Source organism: Pan paniscus, chromosome 9 (assembly GCF_029289425.2).
Source record: "Pan paniscus chromosome 9, NHGRI_mPanPan1-v2.0_pri, whole genome shotgun sequence".
NCBI classification, from domain to species: Eukaryota; Metazoa; Chordata; class Mammalia; order Primates; family Hominidae; genus Pan; species Pan paniscus.
In genome coordinates this window covers 109096369-109116297 of record NC_073258.2, presented here as the reverse complement: position 1 = coordinate 109116297, position 19929 = coordinate 109096369, and the positions used below count along the sequence as shown (strand labels likewise).

General features: G+C 39.7%; 2 protein-coding genes across 10 annotated transcripts in view; one reads left to right on the top strand and one right to left on the bottom strand.

Annotated features, from left to right (window-relative positions):
* Positions 1 to 19929, top strand: part of C9H11orf65 (chromosome 9 C11orf65 homolog) — a 156931-nt gene that overhangs the window by 94353 nt on the left and 42649 nt on the right. Inside the window, exon 10 of one of the 8 annotated variants that reach the window (XM_055094798.2) lies at positions 14402 to 18512. The exons of 6 other annotated variants lie outside the window; for them this stretch is intronic. In XM_055094798.2, the coding sequence (XP_054950773.1) occupies positions 14402 to 14482 (81 nt within the window). In that variant the 3' untranslated portion in view covers positions 14483 to 18512. Of the gene's footprint in view, positions 1 to 14401; positions 18513 to 19929 lie in introns of those variants that run through there. One more of the 8 variants, XM_055094800.2, reaches the window with a different exon arrangement.
* ATM (ATM serine/threonine kinase) overlaps positions 1433 to 19929 on the bottom strand; it is a 146784-nt gene continuing 128287 nt past the window's right edge. For both annotated transcript variants that reach the window (XM_057299233.2, XM_055094794.2), the window contains 4 exons: positions 16765 to 16879; positions 15633 to 15696; positions 5279 to 5415; positions 1433 to 5172 (listed from right to left, as the gene is read on the bottom strand). In XM_057299233.2, the coding sequence (XP_057155216.1) occupies positions 4989 to 5172; positions 5279 to 5415; positions 15633 to 15696; positions 16765 to 16879 (500 nt within the window). In that variant the 3' untranslated portion in view covers positions 1433 to 4988. The remainder of the gene's footprint in view (positions 5173 to 5278; positions 5416 to 15632; positions 15697 to 16764; positions 16880 to 19929) is intronic.

Genomic DNA, 19929 nt, shown 5'->3' with positions numbered 1-19929 from the left:
CCAATATTCTACTGATGATTGTGCTAAAGAGAGGTCCTAGCCAGTAAAATGAGGCAAGGAAAAAAAAAAAAAGCAAACAGTATAGATTGGAATATGATCTAACAATTCCATTTCTGACATTATTCATAGATGATATGATTATATACATAGAAAATCCAAACATTACTCATAGATGATATGACTATATACATAGAAAATCCAAAAGAATCCAGGTATATTTCTAGAAAGAATTAAAAGAGCTTACTGTGGTTACTGGATAGAAAAATCAATATGTAAAAACTAATTTTAATTCTAACAGTAATAATTAGGAAAAACTTATGAAAAAAATGTCCTTTATAAGAACATTTAAAAAAATAAAGTGCTTAGGAATAAACATAGTAAAACTATACAAGATCTCTGCAAGGAAAACTAAAACTTAACTGAGTGACATTAGGAACAAGGGAAAATCCCTACCTGAAAGATTTAACCTTAATGAAAACACTAATAAAATGTCTGTCAACCAAAAAAACTCCATTAAGAGAATGAAGAGACAAGCTACAGAATTGGAAAAGATATTAGCTAAGATGTTACGTAACCAACAAAGGATCAGTAGAAATATCAGCAAAGAATACGTACAGGCAGTTCATCAGAGAAAATCATACTGACTAACAAGTGTATACTAAAACGTTTAATCTCCCTAGTAATTAGTGAGGTACAAATTAAAATGAGACATACCATTTTGTTCCCATCAAAATAACAATAACTTTATTTTGAAAATATCAAGTGAGGCAGCAAAATCACCCCTGGTTAAGAACCACTGCTTTTGGATCATACACAATGAAAGTATATATTTCTACATACTGTTGTACATAAAACTGTGTATGCTGTACTTTTAATGGCAAAGGGATTTTTCAGAGGATAATGTCTATTATGAGATCTCCTTACTTACCAAATTCTGAGTCATTATAATCTTTGTGGAAACTTTGACTCCACTATATTTATGCAAAATGCATTTTGTTAAAATCTAGGCAAAAGAGCCTAAAACTCCAGAGGACTGAATTTATTTTAAAAATATGATAAACAGGTAAAAAACTTTGCATTTAGGATACCAGGATCTTTGCACTTGTCATATTCTAGTACAGATCTTTTAGGCTAGAAATGTCAACTAGATCACTTTCTAGGCCCAAAGAAAGAACATTCATATTTGCCTTTTTGTCAGGAGGCGACTAAGAAACACTACTAGGATATTTAGACTGAGATGCAGCATTATCAGACTGGTTGTGCAATAGGCTCCCCGGTTCACACTGCGTGGTCAGTTGCCTATCCTCCTCAGATTGGGAGCTTTATATAGGCAGACTATGCCTGCCTTGCTCACTGCTTTCTCCTTAGAATGAGTCCCATGCCTGGCACACAGAACACACAAATATTTGAATAAAGTGAATGAGTCTTAGTATATGCTTTTAGAATTATTTATTCAAAAACACTTTATAATAAATTCAGGTAACAGTAAAGTAATACATTCAATAGTACCAAAATCTATAGAAAATAGATAATTTCATTAAGGTGCAATTAAAATACTTGAAATTGGGACACATCTCTATATTTCAAACCAATATACTGGCTTTCTTTTTAAAAGACTATTCTAGTCTTTAAGATGTCCAAAGTTTTTCCTCTTTGCTTTTATTTGCTTTAGACCATATTTAAATTTTTAGCATTCCTAAGTGCATACATTTTAGGCATATACTATAATGACCAAGAGTTTGTGAACCTACTGATTAGGTAAACACTTTGGGGAGGTATGACCTGCACAAAGTAGGGTGGGAGAGCTATTATCTCCCTTAATCTGGACACAACTGTTCAAGCAGTCTATAATTTATTAGCTTCTCTGATAGCTTCACTATTTGGTTTTCATTGACATTTTGAGCAACTGACTGGCAAACCCCAGATTCTTTTCGCCTGAAATCTTTTCAAGTTAGATATTGTCCACATTACACTTGTACTTATAATTTACTATCTTCTTGCCTTGGACAACGTATTTCTCCAAATTCTGATTTCTCCAGCAGTGTATTGGGATAGTATCACTAATCTTGCAAAGTAAAGATCAGAAATGCTGTACATAATATGGGTCAGTGACTTAGCATACAACAAATATTCTATGATTAATATTTTCAAAATCTAACTACTCCTCATTTGTCCTTGGCAGTTTTCTATCTTAGTCATTTGCAGAAAGAGTTCCAGCTTGCCAAAACCTTTTTTTTTGAGGCAGAGTCTTGCTCTGTCGCCAAGGCTGGAATACAATGGCAACCCTGTCTCTACTAAAATTACCAAAAAAAATCTTTTATAATCTTAATTCTGTCATCTGTGAATTAGTTATTTCTCCTAGGCTTGTGATCTGTACGTAAATTTGATAAACTTTTCAAAGCCATTGATTAGAATACTTGAACAGAACAGGAGCCTCATAGCATACCATGCAAGGCTAAAGAGTGGATTAATGATGTTATTCAAAGCTCTCTGGATGCAACAACTAGCAAGAATTAGCTACAAATTCATTTATCTATACTATTATCTAGTTGATAATTTCTAATTTCACCCATGAAGATTTCAGGGCTTTCTTAAAGACATTTTAAGTTTACTGCATTTCCTTGATTTACTATAGTAATAAAACTACCAATATATACCAAATATTCATTTAGGCAGCTTGTAAGAAAAAGATACACCAAGGTAAGTTTGTAATTTGAAATGCAAAGTAATATTCTGAACAGTTCTCCAGAAGTCAAACCAAGAAATTTATAGTCCAAAAAGTTCTGGAGATTGGTTTTAGGGGAGGGGAAGGTGAGGAGATCAAATATGAATGAGTGCCTGCCATTGGCAATAAAAAGAAATGCCAACTCTTCATAAGAAAAAAATTTATATAACCTTCAAGGTCCAAATACGAGGAGAAAGCTCAATCACCCATTTGTTAATCTCCGCAGCTGGGATGAACATTTTCCTAAGGATGGAGAAGAGATTATACTCACTAATACACGAGTCAGTAGTTTTACTTTCAGGTGGCTTTTTATCTGATGTTTATCTTATATGATGACAGTTGGGGGACAGAGAAATGTTCCACTTCTAGCTATGTATCAAACTAGATACCTAAGCCCTTCCCTTCCAACAGAACACAGAGAAATGCTGGATAAAATGTAGAAAACATTCTTTTAAATACATAGCAGAACTTACAAGAAAGGGGAAATCCTTACGGTCAAAAATGAGGGGAATGAGGCCGGGCGCGGTGGCTCACACCTGTAATCCCAGCACTTTGGGAGGCTGAGGAGGATGGATCATGAGGTCAAGCGATCAAGACCATCCTGGCTAACACGGTGAAACTCTGTCTCTACTAAAAATACAAAAAATTAGCCGGGCGTGTTGGCACACGCCTGTAGTCCCAGCTACTCGGGAGGCTGAGGCAGGAGAATTGCTTGAACCCGGGAGGCAGAGGTTGCGGTGAGCTGAGATCATGCCACTGCACTCCAGCCTGGGTGACAGAGCAAGACTCTGTCTCAGAAAAAAATGAAGGGAATGAAAAACCAGAAAGGTAAATATGTGAGCTGATGCTGTAGCTGTCCTGGAACAATTTGCCAGTCTCATTAACCCATGGCTTTTAGCTTAGACATCTATATGGGGACCAAAGAACCCAGGGCTTGCCAAAGGCAGGCAGTGGGAATTAAATGTACCTCCTTCCACCCCTGCCATAAAGGTGGGACACATGGAAGCTTATACTCTCAGTGAAAAAGGCATCAATCAAATATTCTGCCCACTAGCACAGGGAGATGAGGAGGAAATGTGTTTGCATTGGCCTGGGAAATCTCCTATCAGTAATTTATGCTACACTTCAGGTATGAAAACCCTAAAGCCAAGAAATTAAAATAAGAATGGGCTTGTGTCAGCAACAGCCCTGGGAATATGACATAAACAGACACTCAAGATTCCCATAGATAAAGCCTTGCTGAAAATAAACTCACTTTTCAAAAAGACAAAACTGGATGAACAGCCTATCAAATACAAAAATCAACAGATATAAACAGCAGGAACTAAATTTAATAGAACTATTACAGTGTCTATCAAGTACAGACATTTAAAATAATTAGTGACATAAAAAACATTAAAAATGACATCAAGAAACAGAGATCTGAAAAATGATGCATAATTAGAAATGAAAAACAATTTCTGAAAGAAGAAGCCCAATGGATAGGGTAAAAGAGATTATATACAGCTGACAAGAGAATTCATGAACTAGAAGGCAATCTATGAAGGTATCACAGAAAGATAACATACATGGACAGTACAGAAGGGCTTAAAAGATAAAGAGAATAGAATGAGAAGTTTTAATACACACTTAAAAAAATAGTAACTACACTAACTGTGTCTTTGATATTTGTTCTCCATAACAACTTCATTATTTAGTAACACTGAGTGATCTTACTAGGAAAAATCCAAATACATTTCTGTTTTTTTTTTTTTTTTTTGAGATGGAGTTTCGCTCTTGTCACCCAGGCTGGAGTGCAATGGCATGATTTTGGCCCACAGCAACCTTCACCTCCCAGGTTCAAGAGATTCTCCTGCCTCAGCCTCTCGAGTAGCTGGGATTACAGGTGCCCGCCACCATGCTCGGCTAATTTTTGTATTTTTAGTAGAGACGGGGTTTCACCATACTGGCCAGGCTGGTCTCGAACTCCTGACCTTGTGATCCGCCCACCTCGGCCTCCCAAAGTGCTGGGATTACAGGCGTGAGCCGCTGCGCCCAGCCCGAATGACCATTATTTATAAAGAGTGAGAGCAGAGATGTTCCTTAAGACCATCAAAACATTTTTGAGTGGTGATTAAATCAAGTATTAAAACCAACATTCAAAAAAACCCACAATAGTTCACTTAAATATTAATCCCTACTTAAAGTATGTTGGCAGGTTAAAACTAAAGGCTAAAATATAATTTCTAAAGGCTGAATGCAAGGGTAATTCATATACTGAAGATCACACCCAAGCTTTCCATCCTGGGAAAAGTCGGCTGAGATTTTTGGGGTCTATGGCCTGCTGTATGAGCAAATTCACTTGTCCACCAACACTGAGCACAGTGCCTTCTTCCACTCCTTTCAGTTTCTCTTGTAGTCTCATTAAGACGCGTTCAGCTACTTTGTTGAAACTCTGGTCAATATCACTAAGGACAAAAACACAAAGGTTTCAGTGAGGTGAACAGTTTAAAGGCCTTGGGAATAAGAAAATCTGAACAACTGACAACAGGACCTTCTTAAAATACTGCTCACCTGAGATTTCGTTTGCATTCTTGGTCATCTGCATTCAGAGTAGGGTGAAGCTCAGTTTCATCTTCCGGCCTCTGCTGTAAATACAAAGCTTTCAAAGGATTCATGGTCCAGTCAAAGAGTGGATCATATAGAAGGACCTAAACAGAGAGAACATATGTATTAAAAGAACAATGTACATTTTAATCACATACTTAGAAACAGTAGAACCAGTATCATACAAATAACAAGCCGGTCACGTGGTAGTTGATGGGGGAGGGGAACAAACATCATGCACACTTCATGTTTCCTTGAGGAAACTATCCTAGCATAATGCTCCAAGCTTCTCATTTCATTCTGAATTCATTCTTCCTCCATGGTTAGGGGTGACATCCCTTGACCCGTGTTTCCTGACTGGATGAAACTAATCTATTAAAAGGAGATAAGCATTAGTCACTTTCTTTCCTTCTCTCTCTACTCTTAACCCTGGGTTAGTGTATTTGCTTTGTAGGGCCCAATTCTTCCTCAGCCAGGCTGTCTCAAGGTATAGATTGGGATGTGGGAACTGGAGAGCACGAGCAAGCCTATTTGGACCTCACTCCTAAGCCGTCTTCTCCAATAGTTTTATCAGTAACAAATCTGAAATTCTGATCTCCACCCTATTCCTATGGCTCTTTTTCTCTCAGTTCTAAATCTGGGTGGATCCAGAAAGGTATAATTTGTTGAAACCTCCTCAAAACCCAAGGTTTGGTGCTGCGTTTGGAATCTTGAGATATATATTAGGTGTAGAATTAGGATACCAAAACAACTGACATGGCTAGAGCAAGTGGCTTTAGGTCTTAAATTTTAGAAAATGAGGTCATGAGGAATTTCTGATATTGGCAGTTCAGAACAGCTAACTGCTCTGGTATTTATAAACACAGAACTTTTAAAAAAAAATAGGCTTTAGCAAATGCTTACAAATCTTAGTAATAAGTGGAGACAATACAAAGAATGATTCTACAGGGCATTCCAGTATTACAAGGTTGGAACACTTTTTTGCTGCTATCTGTATACAGTTTCTCAGTAAATCTGCAGGTTGGGACTATAAAATGCCTTTAGCAGATTTAGTTTCAGGACATGTACTAGATTAGCAGAACCAAAATCTCTCTATTTTTTAATGCTGTTTTGAGTGTCCTCCAGGACCATTAAATACTGTGGAGAAACTGAGCTTGATTACATGTAGCTTGTCCGTTAAGTTCAAGGTTTCCTATGTGACTTCAAGTTGGGCACTGACATGGCTTTAGATTTCAGAGATCCAAGCCAGTTTCACCCACAAAAGGAAAATATTAATATATTTTATTAATGAACTAATGAAAAGGAATGAAGGCCTCTAATACAGACTAGATGGTTTTCTTGGGTTGAAGTAGAAGAAAAATCCAAATTACTTCAAAACCAAGGGCTTGTGTCAGGAATCATACTTGCAAATATTAGAATTAAGGAGGAACTGGAATAAGTAAAAAATTATGTTTCAGTCTGACAAGACAGAAGTGGTTGGAAACAGTAAAGGAATGCAGACTGATTAAGCTAGAGCAGGGTTCCTCAGTCTCAGCACTATTGTCATTCTGGATGGGGTATTTCTTTGCTGTGGGGGCTAATTTGTACATTCTGGGGTGTTCAGCAGCATCCCTGGCCTCTACCCAGTAGATGCCAATACCATCCTCATCTCCCATCCCCAATTGTGACAACCAAAAATGCCTCCAGACATTGCCAACTGTCCTCTAGGGGACAAAACTGCTCTTGGCTAAGCATCACTGAGCTAGAGGGAGAGATATATTTCCTTAGCAGAACACGTAAAATCTTAGAGGAGAGAATGGTCCATTAGGAAGAAAATAAAATCTTGAAGGCCAGGAGAGACAAATACACTGAAAAGAAAAGGGAAATATACCCAGGTTAAAGTGCTCTGAAGGAGGGGCTTAGGAAGCGGGGAGATCAGTTCAGAAATAGTGACTGTGCCTCAATGAAATCTAAGAGAAGAAAAGAAATGAATCCAAGAGAGGAAAGAAATGATGTCCCAGAGGACTGGGAACCAGGATGCTATTGAGAAGCACCCTCCTAAAGCTGAAGGCAGAAAGGGTCTTACTGTGGTAAGATCACTGGGGAAATTATTCTTGAAGATTGGGACAATCACACCAAATGATTTTGGGAAATTCGGACAGATTTACGGAGGGAAGATTAGGTAGATGAGTGTAAAATACACAAAGCATTGGAGGGTGTGTTTTTTGTTTTTGTGTTTTTTGTTGTTGGCTTTTTTTTTTAAATTATACTTTATGTTTTAGGGTACATGTGCACATTGTGCAGGTTAGTTACATATGTATACATGTGCCATGCTGTGCCATGCTGGTGCGCTGCACCAACTAACTCGTCATCTAGCATTAGGTATATCTCCCAATGCTATCCCTCCCCGCTCCCCCCACCCCACCACAGTCCCTAGAGTGTGATATTCCCCTTCCTGTGTCCATGTGATCTCATTGTTCAATTCCCACCTATGAGTGAGAATATGCGGTGTTTGGTTTTTTATTCTTGCGACAGTTTACTGAGAATGATGATTTCCAATTTCATCCATGTCCCTACAAAGGACATGAACTCATCATTTTTTATGGCTGCATAGTATTCCATGGTGTATATGTGCCACTTTTTCTTAATCCAGTCTATCATTGTTGGACATTTGGGGTGGTTCCAAGTCTTTGCTATTGTGAATAATGCTGCAATAAACATACGTGTGCATGTGTCTTTATAGCAGCATGATTTATAGTCCTTTGCGTATATACCCAGTAATGGGATGGCTGGGTCAAATGGTATTTCCAGTTCTAGATCCCTGAGGAATCGCCACACTGACTTCCACAATGGTTGAACTAGTTTACAGTCCCACCAACAGTGTAAAAGTGTTCCTGTTTCTCCACATCCTCTCCAGCACCTGTTGTTTCCCGACTTTTTAATGATTGCCATTCTAACTGGTGTGAGATGGTATCTCATTGTGGTTTTGATTTGCATTTCTCTGATGGCCAGTGATGATGAGCATTTTTTCCTGTGTTTTTTGGCTGCATAAATGTCTTCTTTTGAGAAGTGTCTGTTCATGTCCTTCGCCCACTTTTTGATGGGGTTGTTTGTTTTTTTCTTGTAAATTTGTTTGAGTTCATTGTAGATTCTGGATATTAGCCCTTTGTCAGATGAGTAGGTTGTGAAAATTTTCTCCCATTTTGTAGGTTGCCTGTTCACTCTGATGGTAGTTTCTTTTGCTGTGCAGAAGCTCTTTAGTTTAATTAGATCCCATTTGTCAATTTTGGCTTTTGTTGCCATTGCTTTTGGTGTTTTAGACATGAAGTCCTTGCCCATGCCTATGTCCTGAATGGTAATGCCTAGGTTTTCTTCTAGGGTTTTTATGGTTTTAGGTCTAACGTTTAAGTCTTTAATCCATCTTGAATTGATTTTTGTATAAGGTGTAAGGAAGGGATCCAGTTTCAGCTTTCTACATATGGCTAGCCAGTTTTCCCAGCACCATTTATTAAATAGGGAATCCTTTCCCCATTGCTTGTTTTTCTCAGGTTTGTCAAAGATCAGATAGTTGTAGATATGCGGAGTTATTTCTAAGAGCTCTGTTCTGTTCCATTGATCTATATCTCTGTTTTGGTACCAGTACCATGCTGTTTTGGTTACTGTAGCCTTGTAGTATAGTTTGAAGTCAGGTAGCGTGATGCCTCCAGCTTTGTTCTTTTGGCTTAGGATTGACTTGCCGATGCGGGCTCTTTTTTGGTTCCATATGAACTTTAAAGTAGTTTTTTCCAATTCTGTGAAGAAAGTCATTGGTAGCTTGATGGGGATGGCATTGAATCTGTAAATTACCTTGGGCAGTATGGCCATTTTCACGATATTGATTCTTCCTACCCATGAGCATGGAATGTTCTTCCATTTGTTTGTATCCTCTTTTATTTCATTGAGCAGTGGTTTGTAGTTCTCCTTGAAGAGGTCCTTCACATCCCTTGTAAGTTGGATTCCTAGGTATTTTATTCTCTTTGAAGCAATTGTGAATGGGAGTTCACTCATGATTTGGCTCTCTGTTTGTCTGTTGTTGGTGTATAAGAATGCTTGTGATTTTGGTACATTGATTTTGTATCCTGAGACTTTGCTGAAGTTGCTTATCAGCTTAAGGAGATTTTGGGCTGAGACAATGGGGTTTTCTAGATATACAATCATGTCATCTGCAAACAGGGACAATTTGACTTCCTCTTTTCCTAATTGAATACCCTTTATTTCCTTCTCCTGCCTAATTGCCCTGGCCAGAACTCCCAACACTATGTTGAATAGGAGTGGTGAGAGAGGGCATCCCTGTCTTGTGCCAGTTTTCAAAGGGAATGCTTCCAGTTTTTGCCAATTCAGTATGATATTGGCTGTGGGTTTGTCATAGATAGCTCTTATTATTTTGAAATACGTCCCATCAATACCTAATTTATTGAGAGTTTTCAGCATGAAGGGTTGTTGAATTTTGTCAAAGGCTTTTTCTGCATCTATTGAGATAATCATGTGGTTTTTGTCTTTGGCTGTGTTTATATGCTGGATTACATTTATTGATTTGCATATATTGAACCAGCCTTGCATCCCAGGGATGAAGCCCACTTGATCATGGTGGATAAGCTTTTTGATGTGCTGCTGGATTCGGTTTGCCAGTATTTTATTGAGGATTTTTGCATCAATGTTCATCAAGGATATTGGTCTAAAATTCTCTTTTTTGGTTGTGTCTCTGCCTGGCTTTGGTATCAGAATGATGCTGGCCTCATAAAATGAGTTAGGGAGGATTCCCTCTTTTTCTATTGATTGGAATAGTTTCAGAAGGAATGGTACCAGTTCCTCCTTGTACCTCTGGTAGAATTCGGCTGTGAATCCATCTGGTCCTGGACTCTTTTTTGTTGGTAAGCTATTGATTATTGCCACAATTTCAGCTCCTGTTATTGGTCTATTCAGAGATTCAACTTCTTCCTGGTTTAGTCTTGGGAGAGTGTATGTGTCGAGGAATTTATCCATTTCTTCTAGATTTTCTAGTTTATTTGCATAGAGGTATTTGTAGTATTCTCTGATGGTAGTTTGTATTTCTGTGGGATCGGTGGTGATATCCCCTTTATCATTTTTTATTGTGTCTATTTGATTCTTCTCTCTTTTTTTATTAGTCTTGCTAGCGGTCTATCAATTTTGTTGATCCTTTCAAAAAACCAGCTCCTGGATTCATTAATTTTTTGAACGGTTTTTTGTGTCTCTATTTCCTTCAGTTCTGCTCTGATTTTAGTTATTTCTTGCCTTCTGCTAGCTTTTGAATGTGTTTGCTCTTGCTTTTCTAGTTCTTTTAATTGTGGTGTTAGGGTGTCAATTTTGGATCTTTCCTGCTGCTTTCTCTTGTGGGCATTTAGTGCTATAAATTTCCCTCTACACACTGCTTTGAATGCGTCCCAGAGATTCTGGTATGTTGTGTCTTTGTTCTCGTTGGTTTCAAAGAACATCTTTATTTCTGCCTTCATTTTGTTATGTATCCAGTAGTCATTCAGGAGCAGGTTGTTCGGTTTCCATGTAGTTGAGTGGTTTTGAGTGAGATTCTTAATCCTGAGTTCTAGTTTGATTGCACTGTGGTCTGAGAGACAGTTTGTTATAATTTCTGTTCTTTTACATTTGCTGAGGAGTGCTTTACTTCCAACTATGGGGTCAATTTTGGAATAGGTGTGGTGTGGTGCTGAAAAAAATGTATATTCTGTTGATTTGGGGTGGAGAGTTCTGTAGATGTCTATTAGGTCCGCTTGGTGCAGAGCTGAGTTCAATTCCTGGGTATCCTTGTTGACTTTCTGTCTCGTTGATCTGTCTAATGTTGACAGTGGGGTGTTAAAGTCTCCCATTATTAATGTGTGGGAGTCTAAGTCTCTTTGTAGGTCACTCAGGACTTGCTTTATGAATCTGGGTGCTCCTGTATTGGGTGCATATATATTTAGGATAGTTAGCTCTTCTTGTTGAATTGATCCCTTTACCATTATGTAATGGCCTTCTTTGTCTCTTTTGATCTTTGTTGGTTTAAAGTCTGTTTTATCAGAGACTAGGATTGCAACCCCTGCCTTTTTTTGTTTTCCATTTGCTTGGTAGATCTTCCTCCATCCTTTTATTTTGAGCCTATGTGTGTCTCTGCACATGAGATGGGTTTCCTGAATACAGCACACTAATGGCTCTTGACTCTTTATCCAATTTGCCAGTCTGTGTCTTTTAATTGGAGCATTTAGTCCATTTACATTTAAAGTTAATATTGTTATGTGTGAATTTGATCCTGTCATTATGATGTTAGCTGGTGATTTCGCTCGTTAGTTGATGCAGTTTCTTCCTAGTCTCGATGGTCTATACATTTCAGCATGATTTTGCAGCGGCTGGTACCGGTTGTTCCTTTCCATGTTTAGCGCTTCCTTCAGGAGCTCTTGTAGGGCAGGCCTGGTGTGACAAAATCTCTCAGCATTTGCTTGTCTGTAAAGTATTTTATTTCTCCTTCACTGATGAAGCTTAGTTTGGCTGGATATGAAATTCCGGGTTGAAAATTCTTTTCTTTAAGAATGTTGAATATTGGCCCCCACTCTCTTCTGGCTTGTAGGGTTTCTGCCGAGAGATCCGCTGTTAGTCTGATGGGCTTCCCTTTGAGGGTAACCCGACCTTTCTCTCTGGCTGCCCTTAACATTTTTTCCTTCATTTCAACTTTGGTGAATCTGACAATTAGGTGTCTTGGAGTTGCTCTTCTCGAGGAGTATCTTTGTGGCGTTCTCTGTATTTCCTGAATCTGAACGTTGGCCTGCCTCGCTAGATTGGGGAAGTTCTCCTGGATAATATCCTGCAGAGTGTTTTCCAACTTGGTTCCATTCTCCCCATCACTTTCAGGTACACCAATCAGACGTAGATTTGGTCTTTTCACATAGTCCCATATTTCTTGGAGGCTTTGCTCATTTCTTTTTATTCTTTTTTCTCTAAACTTCCCTTCTCGCTTCATTTCATTCAGTTCATCTTCCATTGCTGATACCCTTTCTTCCAGTTGATCGCATCGACTCCTGAGGCTTCTGCATTCTTCACGTAGTTCTCGAGCCTTGGTTTTCAGCTCCATCAGCTCCTTTAAGCACTTCTCTGTATTGGTTATTCTAGTTATTCATTCTTCTACATTTTTTTCAAAGTTTTGAACTTCTTTGCCTTTGGTTTGAATGTCCTCCCTTAGCTCAGACTAATTTGATCGTCTGAAGCCTTCTTCTCTCAGCTCGTCAAAGTCATTCTCCATCCAGCTTTGTTCCGTTGCTGGTGAGGAACTGCGTTCCTTTGGAGGAGGAGAGGCGCTCTGCATTTCAGAGTTTCCAGTTTTTCTGCTCTGTTTTTTCCCCATCTTTGTGGTTTTATCTACTTTTGGTCTTTGATGATGGTGATGTACAGATGGATTTTTGGTGTGGATGTCCTTTCTGATTGTTAGTTTTCCTTCTAACAGACAGGACCCTCGGCTGCAGGTCTGTTGGAATACCCTGCTGTGTGAGGTGTCAGTGTGCCCCTGCTGGGGGTTGCCTCCCAGTTAGGCTGCTCGGGGGTCAGGGGTCAGGGACCCACTTGAGGAGGCAGTCTGCCTGTTCTCAGATCTCCAGCTGCATGCTGGGAGAACCACTGCTCTCTTCAAAGCTGTCAGACAGGGACATTTAAGTCTGCAGAGGTTACTGCTGTCTTTTTGTTTGTCTGTGCCCTGCCCCCAGAGGTGGAGCCTACAGAGGCAGGCAGGCCTCCTTGAGCTGTGGTGGGTTCCACCCAGTTCGAGCTTCCCAGCTGCTTTGTTTACCTAATCAAGCCTGGGCCATGGTGGACGCCCCTCCCGCAGCCTCGCTGCTGCCTTGCAGTTTGATCTCAGACTGCTGTGCTAGCAATCAGCGAGACTCCGTGGGCGTAGGACCCTCCGAGCCAGGTGCGGGATATAATCTCCTGGTGCGCCGTTTTTTAAGCTGGTCCGAAAAGCGCAATATTCGGATGGGAGTGACCTGATTTTCCAGGTGCCGTCTGTCACCCCTTTCTTTGACTCCGAAAGGGAACTCCCTGACCCTTGCGTTTCCCAAGTGAGGCAATGCCTCGCCCTGCTTCAGCTCACGCACGGTGCGCGCACCCACTGACCTGCGCCCACTGTCTGGCACTCCCTAGTGAGATGAACCTGGTACCTCAGATGGAAATGCAGAAATCACCCGTCTTCTGCATCGCTCACGCTGGGAGCTGTATACCAGAGCTGTTCCTATTCGGCCATCTTGGCTCCTCCTCCCGGAGGGTGTGTTTAAAGGTGACAGTTATTGTAGGTGGAGATGCAAATCACTTTTCAGACTCAAAACCCTCACTCAAAGGAAATCCAAAGTCCTTACAATGGCAAAGGATCTGGCCACTGTCACTTCTCTAATTTGATCTCCTACCACTCTAAAAAGTGAAGTCCATAAGCAGTTTGGCATTAAACTAGTAAGATTTCTGAGGCCCTAAAAGAACTGCCTTCTTCTGGTGAGTGTTGGGTAGGATACAAGTACTGGAAGAAACTCCCAAATCCACCTTAGCATAAAAATCCCTTCTGACTGAAACTAGGTAGAGTAAAATACTAAAGAATATGTTAAGCTGCTTTGACTCTTTAATTTGAAAAGTTTGGGTTTGTTTTTTTTTTTTTTTTTTTAAAGACAGAGTCTTGCTCTTGTCGCCCAGGCTGGGGGGCAATGGTGCAATTTCAGCTCACTACAACCTCCGCCTCCTGGGTTCAAGCGATTTTCCTGCCTCAGCCTCCTGAGTAGCTGGGATTACAGGTGCCCGCCATCACGCCCAGCTAATTTTTGTATTTTTATTAGAGATGGGGTTTCACCATGTTGGCCAAACTGGTCTTGAACTCCTGACCTCAGGTGATCCACCTGTCTCAGCCTCTCAAAGTGCTGGGATTACAGGCATGAGCCACCGCGCCTGGCCCTCTTTTTCTTACATGAAAAAGTGCAAGATAGTATAACTTTAGAGTTTAATTTCGACATTATTGAGGCATCCATGTTACCATGTATTATTTTTTTAAAATGTTACACATCATGCTTATTTTCTTATCATTTATTCTTACTGCAGAACCAATGGCAAACTGTAACAAATGACAACATGTATGAAAAGAATTTGAAATGGGTAAAAGAAAAAAGAATGTATTTTTAACCTTGGGAATGGCACAGCCTTGGATTTAATTTTACCAACGTATTATTGAGACCTATTTCAGCAAACTCCTTGTAGCAAAATCTGTATTACCATCTGCAGTCCAAAGGAGATCTATAAAGATGCCTCGGTTCATAAAGGTGCACACAGGACCACCCTGATGGACTGTTACTCATCTTCCAAGGGATAAAGCCCCACCCTTATTGACCACAGGCTTAATGGTTAATGCCAATGAATTAAGACAGTTCTCATATCCTAGCTGAACAGTAGGAGAGATTTTTAAAAATGCACATATTCCTGCCCCATCTCTAGAAACCTGGTTTGAATTTGATCAGCATCAATGTTTTTTAAATGCAGTACAAGTAATACTAACATGCAGCCTGTCCAACATAAATCAGGTTAAAGGAAGAAAAGCTGAGTAGTGGAAAAGTGGCAAGCCCATACTGCACTCTACCTGCCATGCTTCCCTGGGGAGGCCACACTCCTGATTTCTTGTCTCACATACCCTTACCAGATTGGTGAATGACTGGCATAGGTACTAACAGCACAGACACTGAAATTTGTTTGACTTCCTTTTTTCTGCCCTGGATCAAGACAAGGCAGTGATCCTGATTACATGTGTTTGCTCTGCAGGCCCAAACCCTATTCAGGTGAGCTGTCCCAAAGTTAAGACAGCAGAGAGGTACTGAGGTAGCACCAGCAGTAAACTAGTCTGGCCCTCATTCCTAAGCCACGTTCCTCTAGTAATGATGCTGACAATTTGATCTCCATTTGTCTGACTAATTAGTTCTGAACCTGAGCAGGGAAAAAGGAGATATAAATTTCTGATTTTTCTTAAACCCTAATGGAAACCATTCTGAAAATAATAATACCATATGGAATATCTAAATGTCAAAGAATTGATTTATGAATTGAAAACTAGAGACTACTTACAATGCTCTAACATTACAAGAAACTCGAGGGGGCTGAAGGCATTTCTAAACCAGTATTGTTGGATGTGTGAAAAGGCTAAGTGCGCAATCTCCTCCTTTCTGCTGCCCAGCCACATCCCCCTATGTTAAAATGAAGCAGTGCTCTTCACATCAGTGACTTCCTGACGAGATACACAGTCTACCTGGTAAGAAAAAAAAGTCTTCCTTATAAAATACTTTACCTCTACAATGGTTAACAGAGTTTCCTGAGAGTTTCTCATCACTTCCATGGTTTTCTCACAGCATCTAGAGTCAAACACATTATAAATACGGATTTTGTTACACACCAATGTTTTCAACATATCTTTATCTGTATACTCTCATATGTAGTATGCTGAGCCTATGCTTAATAATCTACACATCTGTATCTCAAAATAGCATAATACTTGGCAGAGTGGGCTTTCATTAGACGTTTGAAATGAATACAAATATGTATTTGACTATTTCACAAGCTTGGCATTTACAAGAATAACACAACACTATTACAAAAGATTTATTTCAGTCTTTGATTTTCTTTTCTTTTCTTTTTTTTTTTTTGGCAATGGGGTCTTGCTGCATTGCCCAGGCTGGTCTCAAACTCCTGGGGCCAAGTCATCCTCCTGCCTCAGCCTCCCAAGTAGCTGGGATTACAGACATGTACCACTGGGCTCAGCTCTCAGTCTTTGATTATTGTGGCAATTATTAGTTTACACTGACTGCAATCTGCCCCAATCCAAGTTGAGTACACAGACCTATGCTGGGAAAACTACAAGGAACTGCAAAGCTTTTTTAGTAGCACAATGTTATACTAGAACACAAACTCCTATAAATAAAAATGTAGTCTCTTCTATATGCACAGTGATGAGCACCCAATAGTAGTTTGGATCATTAAGAAGGAGTCAGCCAGGACAGAGGTGTTAAAAGTAAAGGTGTGATGCTTCCAGAGGAGGTTTGGAGTAACAGTATGTATGTTACATGGGCTTAGGTCCCAGGTGGGTGGAAGGAAGAGGAACTATTATTGCTTTTACCCAGGGTCTTTTCCTTAGTATTGATAAGGCACTGGAATACGTTTCTAGCACTAAATTCTATAATCTATACAAATCTCTAACCCGTGTGTGTGTGTGTGTGTGTGTGTGTGTGTGTGTGTGTGTGTGTGTATTTTTTTAGATACAGGGTCTTGCTGTATTGCCTAGGCTGGACTCAAACTCCTGGGCTCAAACAATCCTCCCACTTCAGCCTCCTGAGTAGCTGGGATTACAGGTGCAAAGAACCATGCCCAGCCCATGTAATTTTGACATCAAAAATTATTTCCCTCCTTTACTTCGTATCACTTACCTTCTGAAGACACCTTCAACACCCGTAATGCCCATGCCATCCACAATATCTCTGGTGAGTCTAAAAGGAACTGTCTCAGGAGTAGGAAGGATTTTGCCCTGTTCAAAAGCAACACCTAAAGTAAAGAATACAGTGAAGTTAGGAGGTTTGACAGCTAATTTACTTTCTTTCCAGTTAGAATGTGAACTTTACAAAGGCAAGAAACCACATGTTACCTACGTTCTGTGAACACTAGTATGTACAGTAGTTTACTTCTGCTCTGGCTGCCTTCCTCATCTTTGTCACTGTCTGTGAGATCCACCTCAAATCCAAATAACCTAACTACTTCTTAACCCAACTAGAGAAATCTAGGTTAAAGGGTGATTTTTAAAAATGAAGTAACTACTGGTATAATTTAAAATGGAGATGATATATTTATATTTAAAAAATTTTTAGGTTGGGTGTGGTGGCTCCCGCCTGTAATCCCAGCACCTTGAGGCTGAGGAGGCCTGACACCTGAGGTCAGGAGTTAAGAGACCAGCCTGGCCAACATGGTGAAACCTTGTCTCCACTAAAAATACAAAAATTAGCTGGGTGTGGTAGCAGGTGCCTATAATCCCAGTTACTCGGGAGGCTGAGACAGGAGAATCACTTGAACCTGGGAGGTGAAGGATACATGGAGCTGAGATCGTGCCATTGCACTCCAGCCTGGGCGACAAGAGTGAAACTCCATCTCAAAAAAAAAAAAAATTAATGACACTTTATGAGATAATTATATGTTCACTTCGAGTTGTAAGAAATCATACAGAAAAGATCATCCCTTATGCCTTTTCCCCATTTCACCCCAACTGTAATGTCCTGCAAAACTATACTACTACTGACATCGATGCAGTCAAGATATATAATATTCCTATCATAAGGATTCTTCATACTGCCCTTTACGGCCGCACCTATTTCCCTCCCATAGCCTATCACCCAGCCCTCTGACCCCCTATTTTTCTAGCAGCCACTAATCTGTTCTCCATTTTTATAATTTTGTCATTTCAAGTATGTTATATAAATGGAAGTGGAATAATCATACAGTACGTAACCTTTTGGGAATAGCTTTTTACACTCAGCCTAATTCTCTGGAGATTGATCCAAATTGTTATGTATATCAATAGTTCTGTTTCTTTTCATTGCTGAGTAGCATTTCAGGGCATGGATGTAACACAGTTTGTTTAAGCATTTGCCCACTGTAGGACATCTGGATTTTTCCGGTTCTTGGCTATTATGAATAAAGCTGCTATACACATTTGTAGTACATGGCCATTTTATAAGTAGATTTTGTTGTTAAGTTTTGAGAGTTCTTAAAGATTGTTCTTTTGGTATCAAGTCTAAGAACTCTGTTTAGCCCTAGATGCTGAAGGTTTCCTCTTAATTTTCTTCCTCTGTTGCTCAGCTTGGGTAATTTCTACGGCTCTGTCTTCTATTCACTGATAATTTCTTCTGTCTCCTCATTCTGCAGTTGAAATTTTTTATTTTATTTACTATATTTTTCTGTTCTAAAATTTCCATCTGGTTCTCCTTTATATCTACTTCCATACTGAGACTACTTATTTCTGTGCTGAGACTTACTATATTTTCATTTGTTTCAAGCATGTTTGTAATTGTTCCTTCAGTGTTTTTATGATGGCTGCTTTAAAATCTTAGATAATTCCAACATCATTGTCATCTCAGTGTTGGCACCTACAGGTGGCCATTTTTCATTAAAGTTGAGATTTTCCTGGTTCCAGGTATGCCTAATGATTTTCAGTTGACACCTACACCTTTTAGTTATTACGAGACTCAGGATCTTCCTTAAACTTCTGCGTTTGATGCCTTTGGGAGTCACCACCTTGTTACTGCTAGGTAAGGGCAGAAGACTAGATTCCCCAATTGGCCTCCACTGACACTCAATAGGGAAAGGGCTTGCTATAGCTGAGTAGGGCTGAAAGTCCAGGTTCCCCGGATATGTCCACTGACACCAAGGAGTCAGAAAAAAGGAAAAAAAGGTTAGAAAATATAGACTAGCAGGTAACAGTATAAATGATACATTGCAAAGGCCTAACATAGGGTTACTGGAGTCCCAGAAACAGGGAAGAACCAGGATGGACCCTATGACATGACTATGTGATGACAGAATGTGATGGAAGTGATAGTGTGCAAGTTGCAGGCCTAGCCCTTAACTTCCACTTCCTTCCCCTTGGAGCCCCGAGATGCTGACTAGGTCCAGGACACTATTGTGGACAGAGAGGCCACATGGGAGTGCTGAAGCATCAGACATGTAAGCGAAGAAGCAATCATGAACTCTGGCCCAGCTGAGTCTTAAGATAACTCCAGCCCCAGATGCTAACTGCAGCTGCATGAGAGATCCTAAGTGAAAACTGCCCAGCTGAGCCCAGTCAACAGACTATGAGAGATAATAATAAATAAATTGTGATTTTAAGCTACTAAATTTTGGGGTGGTTTGTTATGCAGCAACAGGTAACCAAACAGACATACACAGAATAGTATACAAATCACCCAAGTGTGACTCACTGAGATTTCTGCAAAGTGAACAAATCCACGTTAACAGAACTCTACCAGCATTCCAGAGGCCCCCTTTCAGTCCCTCCTACCAGTCACTAATCACCTCTTTCAAAGGGTCACCACTATCCTGATTTCTAACACTATACATTAATTTTATCAGCTTTTGAATTTTATGTAAATGGAATTGTACATATGTACTCTTTTATGTTGGAATCTTTCACTTAACATTATATTTGTGAGAGTCTTCTATATTGTGTGTTATTATTCATTCAATCTCATTATATACAAAGAGAATATAAATATACGACAATTTGTTCATCCATTCTACCTATGATGGATATCTGGATTGTTTCCAGTTAGGGGCTATTATGAATAATGCTACTATAAACATTTTTATACATATGTATGCATTTCTGTTGGAGTGGAATTGATGGGTCACAGGATATACATAAAGTCAGCTTTAGTGGATAATGCCAAACAATATTCCAAAGGGGTTGTACCAATTTACCCTTCTCATTTATAGATGCTTTTAGCACGACCTGAATGGACACAGGTTGGCATACTCCTACCTCTAATTTGCGTCTTCCAGACCACTGCCCTTTCATTCTCAGATAAAGTCTGGCTCCTCTGTTGAGA